Genomic DNA, 20,511 nt, shown 5'->3' with positions numbered 1-20,511 from the left:
AGATAGCACTTAACTCCAGTGAGAATGGCTTTTATCAAAAAGTCCCCAAACAAAAAATGTTAGCATGAATGCAGAGAGATAGGAACACTCATTCACTGCTGGTGGGACTACAAATTAGTACAATCTCCGTGGAAAGCAATATGGAGATACCTCAAACAGCTATAAGAAGAAATACCATTTAATCCAGCAAACCCATTACTGGGCATCTACCCAAAGGAAAAAAAGACATTCTGTAAAAAAAGGCATCTACACTCGAATGTTTACAGCAGCACAATTCACAACTGCAAAGATGTGGAAACAACCCAAGAGGCCATCAATACATGAGTGGATTGATAAAATGTGGTATATGTATACCATGGAGTACTATTCAGCCACAAAAAGCAATGGTGATCTAGCACCTCTTGAGTTACCCCGGATACAGCTGAAGCCCATTCTACTAAGTGAAGCATCACAAGAATGGAAAAACAAACACCACATTTCTCACCATCAAATTGGTATTAACTGATCAACACTCATGTGCACATACAGTAGTAACATTCATCAGGTGTCAGGCAGGTGGGAGGGGGGAGGATGGAATGGGTTTGTACACACCTAATGGGTGTGTTGCACACCGTCTGGGGGATGGACACGCTTGAAGCTCTGACTTGGGTAGGGCAAAGGCAATATATGTAACCTAAACATTTGTACCCCTGTAATATGCTGAAATTAAAAAAAAGAAAAAAATTTTCACAAACCCAGATACTCTTAAGAGTGAAGGGAGTACTATTAGTGATTGTATTAGGACAACAGGTGACATCAGGATTTCCCAGGCTAACCAGGACATAGGGGCATCCAAGGGGCACCCAGCACAGCATGGCACAGGAACCCAGGCAGACCCAGCCAAGGCAGATATCTCTGAAGGATGGGGTGTCCTATCCAGCAAGCAGGGACAGGGCTAAGGAGAGATTCAATCCCATACCCCCAACCAACCAGAGCCAAGGTTGGGCAGGGCCAGACATTGGCCACAGCCTTGTGACAAATGACTTGGTACAAACCAGGAGGCCCCCACACCTCCCCTGAGCTTTAGCCAGCACCTGCCCCCACTGCAAGGGGTCTGGCAGGCCCCAGCCTGCCACATTCACTTCCAGCAAGGAGGCTGAGGGCTGCAGAAGGCAGTGGATGCCCCAGGCTGCACAGTTCCTGTGGCAGAGCAGGCGCTGAGGCCATCCCTGGCTGGGGCCCCTAGCTATAGGCTCCCCTTCCATTGAGCAGCCTGGCAACTTCTGTGCTCCATGGCCCCAGGGCTGGCCCACCCTGGTAGGTCATATCCTGACAGCAACCCTGCATCAAGCAGGCAATCGTAGGGTCACTGGAGGCCTGGCTGCAGCCCCACAGGTAGCTGCAGCCACCCATCCTCTCTTGCTGGCAAGCCCTGAGCTGTGCTAGGAACCTGACTGTGGGCAGCACACTGCTATAGCCTTGTGGGTGTGGGAACCACAGCAGAACCCCCACACACACACCCTGGCTCTCTCCCATCTCCCTGTCCATCTGAGCTGTCCTCCAGTCTATGGGACCAGGGTACCAGGCCATCCAAAATGCTCCTAGGATCTCGCTTCTTCAAGGCTTCCTGCTTTCAAACTCATCAGCAAGTCTTGGTTCTGGTGTCCCCATCAGAAACAGGTGGAGGTGTCATCTGCCCCTGGATGTGAGACCTGCAGCACCTCAGCAGGGAGGAGGGAAGAGGTGGCCCAGCCAGACACCAGAGCAATGAAGGGGAGGGCCCTGTTGGAGGCTGCGTAGAGACCCCCAGCACCTTCGCATGCCCCTCCCATGGCTTGCAGTGTCCCACGTAGGGGATAACCGGCCCCAGCCTCTCCACACTCTCTTCCATCTGCCTACAGGACCTATCTGTCCTGATTTCCCACTGGGGACTCCCTACACATCCTCCGAGGCCCAGTTCCAAGCTCAGCCCCTCCATGAAGCCCTCCAGTTCCCCAGGCCACTCCACAGTGTTCTGCACAGGCCTGCCCTGAAACCCTCATCCCTCTGCTGGGTAACTTCAGAGTCACCTGTCTATCTTTGGCTACACTGAGGGTTTCCTCAGGGCCAACACCTAATCCTAGTCACCTCTGTCCCACTGGCTGGGCGGCACCCAGGACCCAGTAAAGGGCCTTGGTAAAGGCTTCACAGATGAACAAATGACCCCATATGTGCTGCCACAGGCCCTGAATGGAGCTGGGATGACCACCTTCCACCTGCCTAGGTACATGGGGTTGTCCTGGGCTTCTGCAGCTCCAAAATCCATGTTGGCACAGACAGAGAGATGCTGTGGTTTGAATGTCCCCTCCAAAATTCACACTGAAATTTAATTGCCAGTGTGATGGTATTAAGAGATGATTAGGTCATCAGGGCTCCCCCTTGCAAATGGATTAATGTCATTATTAGGGGTGTGGGTTGTTATAAAACCAACTTTGGCCCTCTCGTGTGGGCTTGCTCTCACATACTCTTGCCCTTCTGCCTTCTGCCATGGATGACACAGCACAAGGCCCTCGCCAGATGCACCCTCAATCTTGTACTTCCCAGCCTCCAGAACTGAGCCAAATAAATCTCTGTTCTTTATAATTTACCCAGTCTCAGGTATTCTGTCTCTCTTGGACTTCTAAGAGAGACATCTAAAAAATTAGTTTGAAGTAAAAAAGACTGAATTTAGAATTTGAAATTTTGATTTTTGGAAAGTTTGTTAAACATTAAAGGTTTAAAACACTTGCTCAAAGTAGTATCACAGTTCACTGTAAACAGCCATTTAGCCAAAATGATAGTTCAAAGATTTCAAAAAGCAAAACCTTTATTCCTTGACAGAGAGAAGACTCATAAGACCTGACAAGGACACCATGAGGCTCTGCCTCTCCCTCTTTGATCCCCTTTTTTTTGTAGGTTACTCAAAAGGTAAACAAAAATCTTTTACTATTTCTTATTAATAGTACATGAAAATCTTGTTCAAAAGACAAAATTTTACCTTTACATTAGTACATTAATGCTACAGCTAATTTTAATAAAATCTTAAAAATAAATCCATCTAATCTCAATCAGTTTTGACCACAAGATTTCCATAAATCATTATAAGCTCTTACAATTTTCCCATTCTCTTACCTTCCCAACTCTCTATCCACTCAGTTCTATCCATCATTCTTGTTATTACTTCAATTTAAACAATCCTTTAAAACCTCTAAACTAGGCAAAATTACTTTCCCTTTAACAAAAACCACATTCCCATGCTTTCTCATAACCTCTTTTTTTTTTTTAACCAAAACCCAATCCTACTTTCCTTACACATTTTGCATACAGAATTGTTTCTCTTATGTCGTAGTTTTAATCACATATGATAATTAAAGTGTTAACTCTTTTTTTTTTCTTTCATTAAATTTTTTTTACTTAGTTTTTTTTTTTTTCTTTTTAGATAGCCTCTAGCAATTTGTCAGGTCACAAAGTGTTAACTCTTAGTAATTCTTATTTTAGTTAAAATTATAGGAAGGAATCCATTTTAATTATGTACCAGATGTGGAGGCCAGGAAAAAGGACAGAGCTGTGAAGATAATGCCTAAGGAATCTAATCTCTCCCAGCAGAGCCAAGAGTCAGAGCTGAGCTGGGAGGGCGTGCTGGGTGTTCCCCCAGGCCTCATCGTCACTTATGTAGACCTTGGAATCTAATGTTTCAAATCTAAAGACATAAGCTTACAGACAAATTAAGCAAATATCAAAAATAGCATAGAAGCAACAGTTCTGTGATGTTAAAACATTTATCAGAGACAGTAAAAACATGTCTGACCAGTAATCCAGGAAAAAAAGGTCTAAATTAAATTCTGAAGATATTTCTATTTTATCAATAATTTAAAAGTTATCTTTATGTACCAAGATTACTAAAATCATATGAACCTGAAAAGCACTTGAGCTTATTTACTTAATTTATGAGTACTCCTTTATTTACAACCAATTTGGTACTATATAGACACAACATGCTAACATAATACATGTATGTATGTAAACAAAACAGTTAAATCTAACTTATTTTCCTGACAAAACTAGAACCTGTTACATGGCTAAAATTCATTTGCCAAGAAGGGTAAGCTAATGAAGTCGGTAAATCAAAATTCTGGGTAAACCAGTTTCCACAGCAATTTGACTTTAAAAGATCTCTTTCATCCTTGTTTTTCCCCATCAGTCAAGTAACCTTGAATTAGTATTACCAAGGACATAAGTTGTATCTCAGCATCAGTAAAAAAAAGTCATCAAAGTAAGCAGGAAGAAAGAACAGAGCGAGAACTTAGAAAACTACATGGTAACTCTTCAGTTGCATTTTTTTCCTTTTTTTGATTAATAACTGTTTGAACTCTGAATTTTCCTTGATGTAATTTGGCCACCAGTTTTAAAAAAGTGAACTAGAATGGGCCATAATATGTAGCCAGCTGGACTCCCAGAAAACCTGCATGCCTTAATGTTGGAGAATCCCATTTGACCATTTCAATGTTAAATTTCCTTTAACAAACCCCTCCCATCTAGGGAGATATTTGCAAGTGTAGATTCTGTATACACGAAACCTGCTAGAGCACTGAGTAGAGCTTCATCGTCTGGTGTCCTGTTTCAGTTTTGGATGACTTATTTCCCACTGTGAGAGCTCAGCAAATCAGGTGCAGCTGGAAGGCAGAGCATCCAGACCTTTAAAATCATAGACTTTACTCCTACACTGAATCTCATGTTCCCCCAAAAAGAGAAACACCGTGGACCAGAGTTGGAAGGAAGAGGAAGAGAGGGAGGAAGGGAGGAGAAGTAAAGGTGGAAGAAGGAACAGGAGTCAACTCTATAAATTTTTCACATGTGCCATTTTCTTTAAGTTCTTCTAGTGTATGGAGTCTCTTTAATTGCAAATTATTATTCACTTTAAGGGAGGCTATGAGAGAATTTTGATTTCTTTTGGAAGACTTGAAACACTAATTATTTCATATTAATGATTGCCATTGTTTTGGGGAGGCTCAATTGCCTCTTTGTTCCAATTAATCACACAGATAAACCAATCCAGAGGCCTCAGGCGGCTTTTGCTGTGACCATCAAAGTCTTTAATCTCCAGTGGGCCAAATACTGTTATACAAACCAAAAATACAGACACACAAATGAAAATCAAAACCAGATCAAATTGAGTAACTCAAGGTAACAACTTTTAATATTGCCCTTATTCTTTGGGACTGTAGCCCAAACAGTTCCCCTAGGGTGGGACTTGAGCCCACAATCCTTATGAGACCAGAGGCAATTTAAAGTGTAAGCACATATTTTTCTTTTTTGAGACCGAGTCTCACTATCATCCCAGCTAGAGTACAGTGGCGTCATCATAGCTCACTGCAACCTCAAACTTGTGGGCTCAAGTAATTCTCCTGCCTCACCCTCCCAAGTAGCTCACGTTACAGGCACCACCATGCCAGCTTCAAAAAAATTTTTCAATTTTTTTGAAGAGACGGGGTCTCGCTCTTGCTCAGGCTGGTCTTGAACTCCTGACCTCAAGTGATCCTCCCACCTTGGCCTCTCAGAGTGCTAGGATTACAGGCATGAGCCACTGTGCCCAGCCATGTAAGCCCATATTAATGAAGAATTCACCCTGAAGACATCTGATCCAGAAGTAGTTTCTTTCCTCAAAAAAGAAAGTAGTGCCAAGAGGCCTGAAGCACCACAGTGGAGACACAGGGGCCTCACAGCCCAGGCTCTAGACAAACCAGTCTAGATGGCCACTCAGGGTTGGTGAAAGTGGCCTGCACCCTGCCAAGGGGCTACAGTACCCTGAGCAGGCTTTGTCCCATCTGGGGTGCCAGAATTGTTACTGGGCAATGGGCTTACTTTCCTATGCATATGGAAACCAATATCATGGCACCAGCTTTTGAGGAAAGAAAGGCTTTACTGGGAGTCAATGAGCAAGGACATAACGAGCAGGACTCAAGTCTCTCTCCCCAGTCTGGAGTGTGGGGCAAGTTTTATGGATTAGGGAAGACAAGTTGGTATGCAGAAGTGCTGGCAGGGCAGGTTTTGATTGGAAGGACTTCAAACAAGACTATTTATGGTAAAGCATGAGGAAGGGTCTGATAACTGATATTCCTAGACAATGGACTCTCACTTTTGAAACTGTTCTGGCACTTGGGTTCTGGCCATGTCCTAATCTTTTAGCTCCCTAAATGGGGTCAAAACTTTAATTGTGGATGTTATTTAGGGTTGCAGTTTTCTGTGCATGCTCTTCCTGCATAACTTACAACCTCTTAGCTCTATGTCTGGTGGTTACAATTTCCTTTAGTATTCCTTGTAAGGTAGGCCTGCTCCCAACAAATTCTCTTATTTTTTGTAGACAGTACCTGGAATCATGTTCAAATTGTCTTCATTTTTGAAAGCTAGCTTTGCTGGATATAGGATTCTTGATACTAGCACTTTGAATATGTTATCCCTCTGTCTTCTAGTCCTCATTGTTTCTGATGAAAAGTCAGTTGTTGATCTTATTGGGGCTCCTTTGTAAGTGATGAATCATTTTTCTCTGTTTCCAAGATTTTCTTTGGCTTCCAGCAATTTTACTCGATGTGTCTATTTGTGGATTTCTTTGTGCCTATCCGACTTGGACTTCACTGAGCCTCCTGGATTTATAGATTACTATTTTTCAATATACTTGGGGATTTTTTGGCCAATATTTACACATTGTTTCTCCTGCTTCCTCTCTCCCTCCTTCCCTGGTTCTCCCATTAACTGTACATTGGTGTGCTTAGTGGTCCCCCACATTTCTCTGACTCTAGTTTTCTTCATTCTTTTTACTCTCTATTCTTTGCATTGTATAATTTCTATCAATCTATCCTCAAATTTGCTAATTCTTTCTTCTGCCAGCTCAAATCTACTGTTGAGCTCTTCTAGTAAATTTTTAATTTCAGTTTTTGTACTTTTCAACTCTAAAATTTTCATTTGGTTTATTGAAAAAATAATTTTTTCTTCTTATTCTCTATTTGATGCAATATTGGCTCATACCTTCCTTTACTTCCCCCCCCCCTTTAGTTCTTTAATTGTAGTGTCCTTTAGTTGTTCCAATATACTATGGCCACTTTGAATTCTTTTTCTGTCAAATCCAACATCTCGCTCTCATAGGCATTTTCTGTTGCCTTCTTTTTTCCCCAGTGTGTGGGCCATACTTTCCTCTTTCTTTGAATATCTCATAACTATTTGTTGGAAAGTGGACCTCTTAAATAATATATTGTAATTCTAGGTACTGGCTATCTCCTCAATCTGGGATTTACTATTTTCTTATTTACTTTGCTTGGTGATTGGGTGGATTATTTTAGTGGTGTCTATTTCCCCCTCCCCTTGTAGCCTCTGATTGAGTCTCACATTTGTCCTGGGGCATGGGCACAGCCTTTGGTATGCCCAGTTACCCTGGATGGCTATGGTTTGAAAGAGTATTGTAAAGCTCTCTTTGACTATTTCCCCTGACAACACACAACTGTTAGGCTCCCTAATTGTCAGCTGATTACTCTATAGTTTTGAATAATGCCCTGGGCATAAATTGCCTCATATATAAATCTAATCAAATTTGGGATCCTTTGAAGGTCTAGTCCTTTGTTTGAAATTTTTTTCTGACCCCCTAGCCAGACGACTGTTTAGCCTAAATCTCTAATAAATGTATCAATTTACCCCAGTTCCTTTTCTCCACCACTTTCAAAGGTTTTGAGAGTACCCTTAGACTTAAACTTCATACTGTTATAAATGAATTCAGTTCCTGTGGGGAAGGACTTGGAGCTTTTTGTTCTATGACCTGCTCCTGTGAGCCACAGCTCTGTTGTTGGTGGCAGGGACAATGTCCCATCTCTGAGTGATACCCTAACTTCAGAAGCTGAATGTTCCACAATGTGGGGGGTGGGGAAACCCCATCCCCAAAGCTGAGGTCCACTAAATGTTATTGCTTGCCCCATCCCTGACCCCCTCAGCTCTCTTTGTAAATGTCTACATGTCCCCTACAGAGGTGGGGGGCTGAAACCCAAGAACGTGACCACTGGAGAAGGCATGAAGGCACGAGGCCCGGGCTGGATCTCACTGATAAACATGTCCTGTATGTACTCTCTGATCTTCCACAGTCATGCTGCTCAGCCCTCCTTGCAGCTAGTTGTGTTCGTGACCAGAACCTCTGGCCCAAGGGACAGGAGCAGAAAATAGTGTGTGCACTCCAAGGCGATGCTCAGAGAAAGTGGTATGCATTCCAGAAGCAAGACATAGTGGTGGGGATTGGAGCAGCTATCCTGAAACATCTTGAAACTCGAGTCATGTGTGGCAGGAGCCTGGCTCTACCAGTTAAGCTGCTTCACCAACCTGGATCATCCTCCTCAACTTGTATGTGTACAAGAACTAAATTGTGTACTGTGTACACAATTCTATCTAGGGCCTTCCTATCATAGCCACCGGGTGGGGAACAGTGTGGGTCCCCCAGGATCACGGTGGGTTTGTGGGTCTGCTTCCCCCAACAGACCAGGTGAGTCTTAAAGACAGGGGCATTTCTTACCCATCTCAAGTCCCCCGGGGTGCCTGGACCATGACTGGCATTGGGTTGGGAGGGAGGTGGCAGGGCTGCCTGAACCTGGAGCAGGTTGTTCTCGCCTTACTACCTTAGTCAGTTTGGGCTGTTACAACAAAATATCACAAACTGGGTAGCTTAAACAACAGAAATTAATTTCTCACAGTTCTGGGGGCTGAAAGTCCAACACTAAAGCATTGGCAGACCTGGTGTCGCTGAGGGCTCTCTTCCTGGTCTGCAGACAGCTGTCTTCTGGTTGTACATAACATGGCACAAGTAAGCTCTAGTCTCCTCTTCTTATAAGGATTCACTCTTATCACAGGGTCCCATACTCAGGACCTCATCTAACTAAATCACTACCCAAAGGCCCTATCTCCCAATACCAACTTGTTGAGGGTCAGGGTTTCAACATATGAATTTTAGGACACAAAATGCAATCCACAACACCACGGTCATGGGGATGGAAGACATGGACTTACTAACACCTCCATCCTTGAGAGCTCTGGTGGGGCCAGAGGGGCCCTAAAAGTGGTACTATATAGCAGACATTCTCCAATACATCTCTGTAGGGCCTCTGAGAAGGGCCCAGGAATTGCCAGCTCCTCTGGTGAGGTCACTGCTACACCCTTGAAGCCCCCAGTTTCATGAAACAGAATTCTGCTGCTTGTGGGCAGCACACACATGTGCTCACATTGTAGGGGTGAGACATAGGGAGAATGGGGGGACAGGACTCCCAGCATATTTCTTCTCTCCAAGACTCATGGGTCATTGCGCTGCAATGGTCAGGAGGCTGGCCCAGGTACAAAGTCCTGGCTCAGCCTGGCAGCTCCTGCCTCTGAGCTTCACGGCCACCCCAGACTACAACCCTTCCTTCCACGTGCATGTGAAATACGGAAACCAAGCCCCCAAGAGGGTAGCAAGCCTAGGAACTTACCTTGGTTTGGAGTGCGCTGGGATAAGGACAGGATTCCTGATCCCTAAGTAGACTATGTCCAGACTTACCCAGGCAAAGCCTTCCCTGCTTTGGACCTCAGTTTCCCTGGCTGTTAAGCAGGCCCAACAACCCTTACCTATTTGGGACTGGATAGCCCCCAGACATCGAAGGCCTTGGAGGACCTCATGGCCTGCTTCCTGGCCAGTCTGCGTGTGAAGCCTGCGTGTGCTGAAAGGCTCTACAAAGGATGGCCCAGTCATGGCCAGCAGTCCTCCTGGAACTTGCCCTGGGTGCAGGGGCTTCAGCAGGCAGGCAATCATACTGCCTTCAAGATCAGGGCGCAGCAGGGGTTGTGCCACTTCAGAGGTTTGGGACCACCTGTGGAACTGAAATGAGGCCTTGTGGCCTCACATAACAGTGGGACCCAAAAAGGCAGGTGAAAGGGGATTTTTACTCTTCTGTTTTACTGTTGAGGGCAATGTTCCAGGTCTAATAGTGAGTGAGGGCAGGAGAATGGATGGTGGAAAACACAGGGCCAATCACTTGGAGCAGGCACCCTAATGGACAGGAATGGGCAGCCTCAGGCCTGGCTCTGCCCGGACATAGCTGCCCCTCCCTGGGCCCCAGTCTCACCTCTAAATAGTAGTGAGCCCACCTCATTTCACATCATTGTTTCTGCCCTGCAAGGAAAACAGAGGAGCAAGGCCTGAGGATTAACGTGTGAAAGAGGAGGCACAGAGCCAAGTCCACACATGGTACACATGGGCAAGGGAGCAGGCCCGTGGCCAAACCTGAGTGGCTGCTACAACAGTAGCTCCTAGCCCTGGGGACAGCTAGGCCTGGGTTTGCAAGAGCTGAGCAGGGGTAAGATGAGCAAGGATTCATAGTTGCCCCCCCTACCCTCCCAGCAGGCAACTGAGCCCAAAGCAGTACCTGAGAACCCAGCTTCTGTGAAAGAGAATCCTGGAACCCAGGTAGAGCTGAGTAAGAAGACAGCTCAGGAGCCCCGCCTAGGCTCTGCCTCCCAGCCCACCACCCACCCCTCCTAGCTGCCCTCACAACTCTGCACCAGTCCACACTGTAACTTCCACACCCTGATCCCCACATGAGCACACTTATGTCCCAGGAAAACCCGACAGGGGTGCCTGTGGAAGCCTCCTCCCCACAGAGCAGTTAAGGTGGGACCTCTCAAGGCCGGGCGCGGTGGCTCACGCCTGTAATCCTAGCTCTCTGGAGGCCGAGGCGGGCGGATTGCTCAAGGTCGGGAGTTCGAAACCAGCCTGAGCAAGAGCGAGACCCTGTCTCTACTATAAATAGAAAGAAACTAATTGGCCAACTAATATATAGAGAAAAAATTAGCTGGGCATGGTGGCGCATGCCTGTAGTCCCAGCTACTTGGGAGGCTGAGACAGAAGGATCACTTGAGCCCAGGAGTTTGAGGTTGCTGTGAGCGAGGCTGACACCACGGCACTCACTCTAGCCTGGGCGACAAAGCGAGACTCTGTCTCAAAAAAAAAAAAAAAAAAAAAAAAGGTGGGACCTCTCAGATGCAGTGTGGGTGGGCCTCAGTTTGTCCCAAAGTTTGCTGCCCCATGCCACAGCCTCCCAGGAAAGGAAGCAGTGTGCACCTTTTGCACATCCCTGCCTCAAATCCTGCCCCTGCCCCCTTGGCTCTGGCCTCCTAGCCTTGGAAGACTAAGTAGAAGAGATCGTGAGCAGGGGCTGCAACTTCCTTCCACCCTTTTTTCTTCCATCACCTCATCCACTTATGAGTCTATGAACACGCCTACCCTCCCTCCATTCACCAGACAAGTGCTGCAGCCTGCTGGCCTCAGGGGTGACCAGAGCTGTCTTCTTCCCATCTGCTCTGCAGTGGCTAACTGTGAATGAGGCTTATGTGGAAATAACACACATATGGGCCCAAGGCACAAGTTTTCTGCCCCCCCCACCACCACCCAACAGGAACTACTGCTGAGGGGCAGGGTCTGTTCTACACCTTCATGTGCTTGAGACAGATGACTTCCAGGACAGTCCCTGGGGCACCCACAGAGAGCTAGGTTGGCATAGGCAGTGCACACCCTAATACTGGGAAGCAGGTGCTCTGGGCACCAACTCCAACATAGAAGGGGCTTAAAGACTACCTACTTATCCCATCTCCAAACAGACACCTGAATTCCATCTACACTGCCCTCTGAGTACAGCCTCTGCTTGGCCACCCCTAGGGATGGGGAGCTGCCCAGGACAGAGGCTGCCTATCCCAAACCAGGGAAGCTGCAACTGCGCAATGTTCCAACTTTCCCACCAGATTCTGTTCATCTCCTTTCCCTAGATTCCAGTGCTGCAGGCATCACCCAGGATATGATGCCCAACTCATTCATTCAACAGGTAGTGACTGACACCTACAAGGTGTCCAGCACTGGGGATGTCAGACTCCTCATACTTATCAGGAAGAGCAGAGAGGCTGAGTCCTGCTCTGGCACTGCTAAGGAAGCTGTGGGTCCTCTAACTCATCTTGAACATCAAGAGACAGGAAGATCGAGATTGGCAAACAGACCTCCCAGGAAGTGACCCGCAGAGTCCTAAATAGTGACAACTGTGGGTGCGTGACAAGTGCACTGGTGACACCTGCTGGTGAGGAAGGCAGGGTGTGGCGGTACCAACACCCAGGGATGGATGGTGGCCAAGGGTGCTGCCACAGGGATAGGATACAGGTGCACACCCTTAGTCCTGAGCAATCAGAGGTACCACTTGAGGTGAGCACAGTGGTCAAAAGTGGCTTTCCTGGTGGGATGGGAAAAGCCACTAAAGTATCAAACGAGAGTGCTCAGTATCTGCCAGTTCCCACCTGAGAGTGGGGACCTGAGGCTACTGCCTTTGAGGCCACTGTGAGAAGACAGGGAGGGCACTCGGCCTGGTGCTCACAGGTGAGAAGGGAGAAGGCATTCAGGTTGGACTAGATTTGATTCTCACACTGTGCTCTGGAGAGCCCGGGGCTTTCTGAGGGTCCTCAGTAGCCACTGGAAGCGAAGCAAAGAGACGTTGTGGTCCTGTGTACCACCATCCCTGCACCTGGCACAGTGAGGTCCACCTGACACTGTATAGGAAAAAACAATTCTGAAACTAAAACATTTGACAACTTAAGCTTCTGAGATACTAGTCAGGAAGGAAAGAACAAGGTATATCCAGAGGACACAGCCTGTCTCTGCAGAGCCCTGGAAGGCAGGAGGCACTCACCTGGCAGCTGGGCCCAGCAACTCAGAGACAAGCAAGCTCTGGGCCCTGCAGAACACACACCCGCTAAACATCACACTGAGGGAGAGACCTCACAAGCACGGGAGAGCAGGGAGCTGCAGGAAGAGCAGGGCCTGAGTCCTGGTCATCATGAGAACCCTCCTCAGAGACACAGAAGGGATCCCAGTCACAGAGAGCTGTGCTCAGGGTCGGGCTCCAGCAGGCCTCGCTGCAGCTGGCTCTGGAAGGAGGAGCACCCTAAGGACAGACATCACCCCAGCCACGCAAGTGACTGATCGCCCCAAAAGGGCCAGGACAGGAGCAGGTCATGGCAGTGAGGGGTAAGAGAAGAGTCCTGGTCCTGAGGAGTTACAGTCTTATGGGCTGACCATCCCTGGGGAACCCAGGAGAGCCAGCCAGGAACTATGCCTGCCCCACCCCGCTCCCTCCCCCAGCTCTACCAGCTCCACCCACCCAGCACATCCTATTGCTGCTGAAGCCCTCCCTGGCTGTTGGCATCTAACCTGTGACAACTCAAGCAGCTGCAATACCAGTCTCAGCTGTCAGGCTCAGCCATGCAGAGGAGCTGAGAAAATGGGACAATGTACACGATTCCAAAATGATATCCCAGACAAGTGACGGGAGCAATGTGAGCAACACAGTCCAAATAATCAATAATGAAACCTGTAAAAACCAAACCTGTACAATTTTCATACATGCGTTTAAAGCAAGAAACACACATCCATGATATAGAGCAGTCAGCAATGACTATCGCCTCTGTGTTTGGAGAGATGTAAAAATAGGAGAAATTGCTTTCCCTCAGGAACAAGGGTCTCCTGGTGGAAGAAATAGCTAGAATGAAAACTATGTGCCAATTCAGCTGCCAGGACGTAAATTCAAGAAGGGAATGAAATTCAAGGACAAAGCAGTGTAAAGAATGTAGAAAAATAAACCTATTTCATGTACATTGAAAGAGGAGGCTAATCACCGTGGACAAAAGCCTTCTGGAGTCGCAGCTTCAGGCAGCAAGTGATGCTGTGGAAATGGAGAAGCTACAAATCTGCTAGAGACAAGGAGCAGATAATCACGTCCTCCTACCACCGGCCTCTATGAAACCACCCAGTCCTGACAACCCTTCCCAAAAGTATACTGACGTGGTCTTGGCTGAGAATAAAAGCACAAATATTGCTGGAAATCTAAGTAGCCTCTTTTACTGTCTTCAGTGACTTATGTGCAAACCTAAGACTAGTTTCTGAATGCCTGATCAAGATTTATTTATGTAAAGGCCGTGAGAAACTCTGGGGAACTCAGTACTTTGGACTCTAAGCCAAAGCACTAAAAACACAATCCAGTGCCCCGTGCTCCTCTATCTGGGCACTGAGCAGGGCCTGACCAAACATTCCTACTTTCTTTACGGAAAAGAACTCCGCCAAGTCAGTTCAACATGGGGGGCCACCCACACCTTGTGGTCAGAGCCCCGGGGATATGATGTGCTAGCAACAAGGGAACGACTCAGAGTCATGTTGCTGAGTGAGGCTATGACTGAAGTAGAGACACAGGGGATGACATGCTGCCTATACAGCTGCGAGCGAGGCTTGCTGACACAGCCATGATCTGAGTCCCAGCCCTTGGCTATCTGCCCTCAGGCACTGTGCTGGGGGTCCAGCCAACACAGGGACAGCCATCAGCCCTGCAGACCGGGCCTTCTGAGGGACAGGAGAGGTGGACCCTGGAACTTGGGACATATGGCAGCCTGTCTGGTGTTGGTAGGTACTGCCACCCGTCGACCTGGAGGGCAGCTTTTCTCCACTTGGACAGACAGGTATCTCTACTCTGTGATACAGCAAGGCTCAGCCAGCCAACCCAAGACAAGAATCAGCCCAGCCTGGCCCCATGTCCAGCTAGGGTGGGGCTCTGGTCTGTTTTAGGTTAGGCAGAACCCTTCTGGAATATTTCCTCACATTCAGATGATGGGACAGGTGATAAAGTCAAACCTTGATTCCCAGGGACACACAGGGAACGGGTCACTCTGATAAGTGACACTCCGTACTCGCAGGTGCTCATGCCTCTGTCCCAGAGCACTCTCCCATCTCAGGCAGACAGTCTGGGCCACATGACCACACTGTTGGGGAGCACAGAGCCACAGGCACTGGCGGCCAGGGGCAGGAACCAATGACAGCCATCAGTCATCTGCTGTGGATGAACAGGGCAAAGGAGAACAAGCTGAGGCCATGTGACCACTAGGGCACTCTTGGAGGGCTTCAATTTTGACCACGGCCCTGAGAGCCACACGCCTCCGCCGCATCTGCCGCTGCCTCCTAAACACTGAGCGCAGTGTGCGCAGCTGCCCCACCTCCTGCATGGAGAAGCAAGGCTGGCCCTCTGCAAAGCGGATGACCGCGTCGAAGGACATGGCCGCCTGCTCCCAGGCCGCCTCCTCACCCTCACCAAAGTCTCCTGCACTGTCTTGGCCGGCTTTTGGTGCCTTTTCTGGATTCCAAACAGCCCCTGCTGGCGACACGGCAGTGGGGGACCGCACCTCCTCCACCTCCCCTTCCACTGCACCCCACTCTTTGGCCTCGCTTTTATGAAGTCTGTTGCTTGGGCAAGAGGGACTCTCTTTCACGAGCTTCAGGATGTGAGCAAAAGTCTTATTGTGAGGCTTAGCTCTGAAGTGGTCTGTCTCTTCCTCCTCCTCCTCTTCCTCCTCTGAAGAGCCTTCAGCAAATGTGACCGCAGGCCATAGCTTCCTCCAGGCCCGTCTGAAGACTTCACTGGGCACCGCGTTCCAGGCACAGGCCACATTGAATATGGCGTCATTCATGCTGTAGCGAGTGTGGAAGCCTTGTAGGGTGACGGGAGGGTTGATGAAATTCCTCATGAAGTCCCTTCGAATGCCCTGTTCCATGGGTTGAATTAATGAGGCAACGCTGGCTGGCAGGAAGATGGTGAAAATGTTATTGGAAACCAACTCAGACTCCTGCGGGTGAGCCCGGGAGTTGTCCAGCAAGAGAATGGCCTTGCTGTCTTCAGGCAAACCTATGGTTCTGAAGTGCTCTCTCACGGAGGGAACAAAGATATGATGGAACCAATCAGAAAAAATCTCCTTGTCCACCCAGGCATTCCCTTGGGCCTTATAGGCAACAGGCAGGTGCTGTATGCCTTTGAAAGCCCTGGGGCCACTACACTTCCCGATGGCCAAGGGCTTGATTCTATGGGAGCCCGTGGCATTGGCACACATCAGGACGGTTAGCCTGTCCTTGCTGTTTTTGAGGCCAGGTACAGCCTCACCTTCTGGGGTGGAGTTTGGTAGGCACCGCCAGAACAGGCCGGTCTCATCAGCACTGTAAACCTGCTCAGGGGACAGACCATGCTCAGCAGTTAAGCTCCTGAAAAACCCACAGAACTGCTCGGCTGCCTGGTGGTCAACCACCTGCTTCTCGCTGGATGCATCTAGCTTTTTAATGCCATGTCTGGCCTTGAAACGCCAAAGCCACCCTCCGGAGAACACACAGGGTTCAGTGAGCTGCATCTGCTCGTAGAAGTCCTTGGCCTTTTCGATGAGCATGGGGCCGGACACAGGAACACCCTCAGAGCGCTTCCCCAGGAACCACTCATACAGCATGCGATCCAGGTGCTCAAGCTTGGGTGTGTGCAGGGTGCGCCGCTGCTCTAGTGCCTTGTTGGAGTCCGAGTTGGCGAAGAACCTGAGCAGCTGGGCCTTGTGGGCCTTGATATCATACAAGGTGGACATGCCCACGTTGTACTCCTGCATCAGCGCCTTCCGGCTCTCCCCCCGCTCCAGGCGTGTGCAGATGTCGATCTTCTCCTTCAGGGTCAGAACCACCCTCTTCCGCTTCTCCCCTCTGCTCTTCCCGGCAGCCTGCTTGGAGGCCATGGGGAGGGGTGACTGGTCCTAGGGTTTGCAGGCCCCTTCCCTCTCCTTCTGCTCCCCTCCCGTGCCTCAGTCTCTCACTCCCACTCTGCCTGCCCTACTCTGCTAATCCTGGGCACAAGCCCCAGTCCCTCCTCGGCTCCTCCCACCTGCAACACCAGCCTCAGCCTTCCAGAGTCTTCCAGGCTTCAGCACACTCAGGCCTTGACTCCTAGCAACATAGTCAGTTGCTAGTCTTCTCTTTGCAGGGGAGGTGACCAATGTCAGCCTGCCCTGGACTGCTCCATATGGCTGGAACGTTGGCCTCCTCTGTGTGTACTGTGGCATCAGCTTCCTTCAGACACAGGCCAGGTTTCAGGCTAATCGACGATTTACTGCAATGGGCTGTGGGTGTCTGTGCTTCTCTCCAGGGTCCACAACGGTGTCTCACAGGCACAGTGCTTCAGGAACTGGAAAGCAGAGGGGGAAAAAGAAGAATATTACAGAGCGCCCAGGACCTCCCTGAGTACATCTGCATTACTCTACACACACCAATACAGGAGCTGTGAGGAAGAGGCTGTCCCCGGGTGCTGCACTGTGCAGCGCAGCCCAGCCCAGCCCAGCCCACTGATTTGCTGTCACACTGGCTCTTCCCAGCTACTACCAAGCAACCCTGGAGTCACTCACTATGGCTGGAAACTAAAAGGGGCTCTCATGAGAGCAGTCTGGCCTTCCCTGGGGGAAAATGCTAAGGGAGAGGCCATCAGATAAAGCCAGAAAGTCAGAAACGCTGGGCTGACCAAAGAGCAATCCTCCCACTTGCCCAAACTGAGTTTCTTACAGCAACTGCTCCTTCTGAACAGCACAGGCAGGGGACAGAGGGATGCAGGGAGCACGAATTCTGCAAAACATCCAGGGTTGATGATCTCATCAACCTCTTCTGAAACAATGCCCCTCAAACTCCACTGGAGCAGGGTTCCTAAAATCCTCTTACCAAAAGGCCCCAAACTGCCTATAGAAAACTAGGCCTTAGAACTTTCTCTAGAACAGTGGGCATCAAACTCCTCCAACAGCTGGGAGGTGCTGCCAAAGTTTCCAACAACCACCTGACCTCCATGACCACACGTCTCTAAGACAGGCCACAGTAAATGGACAGCATGTGACTGTTTCAGGGAATCTCACACTGGACTCCTCAAGCTCAGAGCCCGTTGGTCTTCGAAATTAGTCCCTACTTGTCACCCAGTGCCATCTTGTCAGTGCTGTCCACCTGGGATCCACAATAAGGCAGGACCACACACCCTGCTGGACACACCCCCCCTCACTCATTCGCATGTGCACACGCTCGCTCACATGTGCATGTATCACTCACACATGTGCACGAAGGAGACATAGGAGAGTGGTAGGCCAGAGCAGGGGCTTCCAAAGTATTTGCTAATTTAGGATGCCCTATGAATAAATTACTAATTCATGCCAGAAGCAAAACACCAGAACTGTCTCATAGCCCACTGGGAGTGGAGTCTTTTTCCTGAATCATTTATGTACCCTTTTGAGTAATAAATTTTGCTTTTAAGTTTACACACATACCTTTGATGAAAATTAGTAAGATAATACAAAGAAAAGTTACTTATATAAACTCCATGGCTCTAATCCAATGCATCTTTCTGTTGGGAGTTTTTAACTATCTCCCCATTCCTCATCCATATAAAGAGGACCTGGGTCATTATAGTCCTTCGAGCTGGACAATCCTCTTCTTTTACAACAATTTCCCCAAATAACCCCAAGCTCTCCCTGCACCACTGAGCAGAATGGCATCCTCACTAGCCTGTGGGAATCACATGTGTCACCAGGTAAGACACTGATGTCCTCCAGCCTGTGAGTACTGAAGAGACGTTGGTACCAACACAGAATTGCCCTGTGGGTCTGTTCAGTGCAGTGTGTTTGCTATGGATAGTCCTGTGCTCTCCACTTGCATCCTTCATGACTTGGCCTCATGCCCTCTTCACCCCATTCTCATCTAGAGGGACTGCAGACTACCAGGCAGGGGCACCAGCAAGCTTCCTGCCCTCAGCCATGGTCCATGATGAAAAGGCATGCCATACTCATGCATGGACCTCTAGAGTTCCCATCCATGGTTCCTCCCTCCTTCTCTGCCCTGCTTCTTCCAACTTTATGCAGTCAATGAGGCCAGAGGGCTACTTACACGTGGAACATAAAAACATAGTCCTTTAAGACCACAACCCAGGAGAAATGAGAAGTTTATTCAAAAATAGCAAGAGCTCCAAAGTCAAATTCTAAGATTGTCACTAGCTAGCTATGGGAGAGTCCTTACCCCTTTCAGAGTCAGTTTCCTGGTCTGCAAGATGTGGGCACCAGTCCCTTAAGATCTTACATTCTATTTACTGGGGTGACTGTGTGGTATGTGTGCTGCTTGGCACAGCACATACACAGTGTGATATGTGTATCTCAGGGAACAGGTGGGAAGTCAAGGCCATAACCTACCCTCAAGGAGATTTTTAATATGAAACCACCATACAAAACCCAGGGAAATATGGAATCCCACAGTAACTTGTGAGGAACTGACTCAGGACTGGGATGACTGGAGAAGCTTCCTGGAGGCAGCTCAGCACCAGAAATGGGATTACTATGGACATTTCTGATGTGTGACATGGAAGTGTGGCAGGGCAACAAAAGATGGCTGAACACTTTGTTGTCCTGCTTGCAAGACCAAAAATTTCCTTTAAAAATGAAATCCAAATAGTCTTTCTGAAACAATTTCTTAAGCAAAGGGGTACATGGCAAGGAGAAATTAAGGGGGTTTCTAGCCTTGTACCTTTAAAGGAAGCGTTGATACTCTGGGGCCACCTGAACATGGAATGAAATAAATTATTCTCCTGTGCCCAAGGCTCAAAAAAATGGAGAGGGCTAAGGGAACAGAGCTGGGGCAGAAGAGGGAGGCACTTGTCCACATTAGACCCATTCCCGTGTGAGGGGATCACAATGCCTTAGAAAAGGTCCTGAGAAACTGAGGGGAAGGCTGTAAGAAAGCACCTTCTGACTGGCCTGGTGGTGGTGGTGTAACATAAATACCCTAAGGAAGGATTCTAGAGAGTGGGGAAGAGGTGGATTAGAGTCTTTGGGGGCAGGAAGGATGGTACTTCTTTTTCTGGGACAGCAACATCAGGAGTGTGCATTCAGCAGGGAGAGCACCTGGAAGCTGACGAGTGTTTACGGAGGGGGCAATAGGAGTTACAAACACAGGTCCTTTTCTCAGCAAAGGATATCCTGAATCACACAGACCTCTCAGAGTTACTGTGGACCTGTGGACAGCCTTTGTTTTAAAAGTTTTTATCCCAGGGACCATGTTTGGGGATAGAAACTCAGTTTGGGGCAAGAACAAAAACGGACCAAATAAAAAAAAAAGCGCAAAGTCTCTGGTTTCTTCTGGGGTCAAAGATACCTCGTGACTAATCCTCCCTGAAAGTGGAAGCCCGAGAGGGGTCTGGGCTGGGGCGTCAAGGCCAGGCACGGCGGTAGGGGAGCTCCAGAGAAGGTCGTGGGGCGGGCCCCGCCCCCGCCCCCGCCCCCGCCCGGGTCCTAGGTAGGGCGGGCGGCCCTGGGGCTCGGGCCCTGGAGCTGGAGGGGCTCCCGGGGAGGGGGCGCTGCTGCCTGCGGTCTGCCCCGCCCACGGCCCTCACCTGCGCCCAGCAGGGGCCGGAGAGCGGTCGCCCACGCCCGCCCGGCCCAGCCTTCCCGCTTCTCTGGCTCTCTCCCCACTCACCCTGTGAACCCCGAGCCGCCGCCACCGCCACCGGCCGGATGTGCCTGCCTCTCTGGTCCGCGCCTCGCCGCTTCCCCCAGCTGCTTCCGGGACGCTCTAGGCAGGCTGGAGGACTCGGCATCTCTGGGGCGTTTGGGTGC

The 20,511-nt window shown here is 49.0% G+C and overlaps 1 protein-coding gene across 1 annotated transcript; it reads right to left on the bottom strand.

Moving 5' to 3' along the window:
* Nucleotides 1-13,191: 13,191 nt before the first annotated feature.
* JRK (Jrk helix-turn-helix protein) lies at nt 13,192-20,424 on the bottom strand. The gene is made up of 2 exons (XM_012782612.3): nt 20,372-20,424; nt 13,192-17,063 (listed from the first exon to the last, which is right to left on the bottom strand). Exon 2 carries the CDS (start codon nt 16,615-16,617, stop codon nt 14,902-14,904), a length of 1,716 nt encoding a protein of 571 aa, XP_012638066.2. The 5' UTR covers nt 16,618-17,063; nt 20,372-20,424; the 3' UTR covers nt 13,192-14,901.
* Nucleotides 20,425-20,511: the final 87 nt, after the last annotated feature.

This window comes from Microcebus murinus, chromosome 7, assembly GCF_040939455.1.
Source record: "Microcebus murinus isolate Inina chromosome 7, M.murinus_Inina_mat1.0, whole genome shotgun sequence".
NCBI classification, from domain to species: domain Eukaryota; kingdom Metazoa; phylum Chordata; class Mammalia; order Primates; family Cheirogaleidae; genus Microcebus; species Microcebus murinus.
The sequence above is the reverse complement of the archived record's forward strand: the minus strand, read 5'-3'. Positions and strand labels throughout refer to the sequence as shown.

Excerpts from the sequence above, each read along its gene's own strand:
- JRK (XM_012782612.3), bottom strand. The coding sequence starts at position 16,617 with ATGGCCTCCAAGCAGGCTGCCGGGAAGAGCAGAGGGGAGAAGCGGAAG.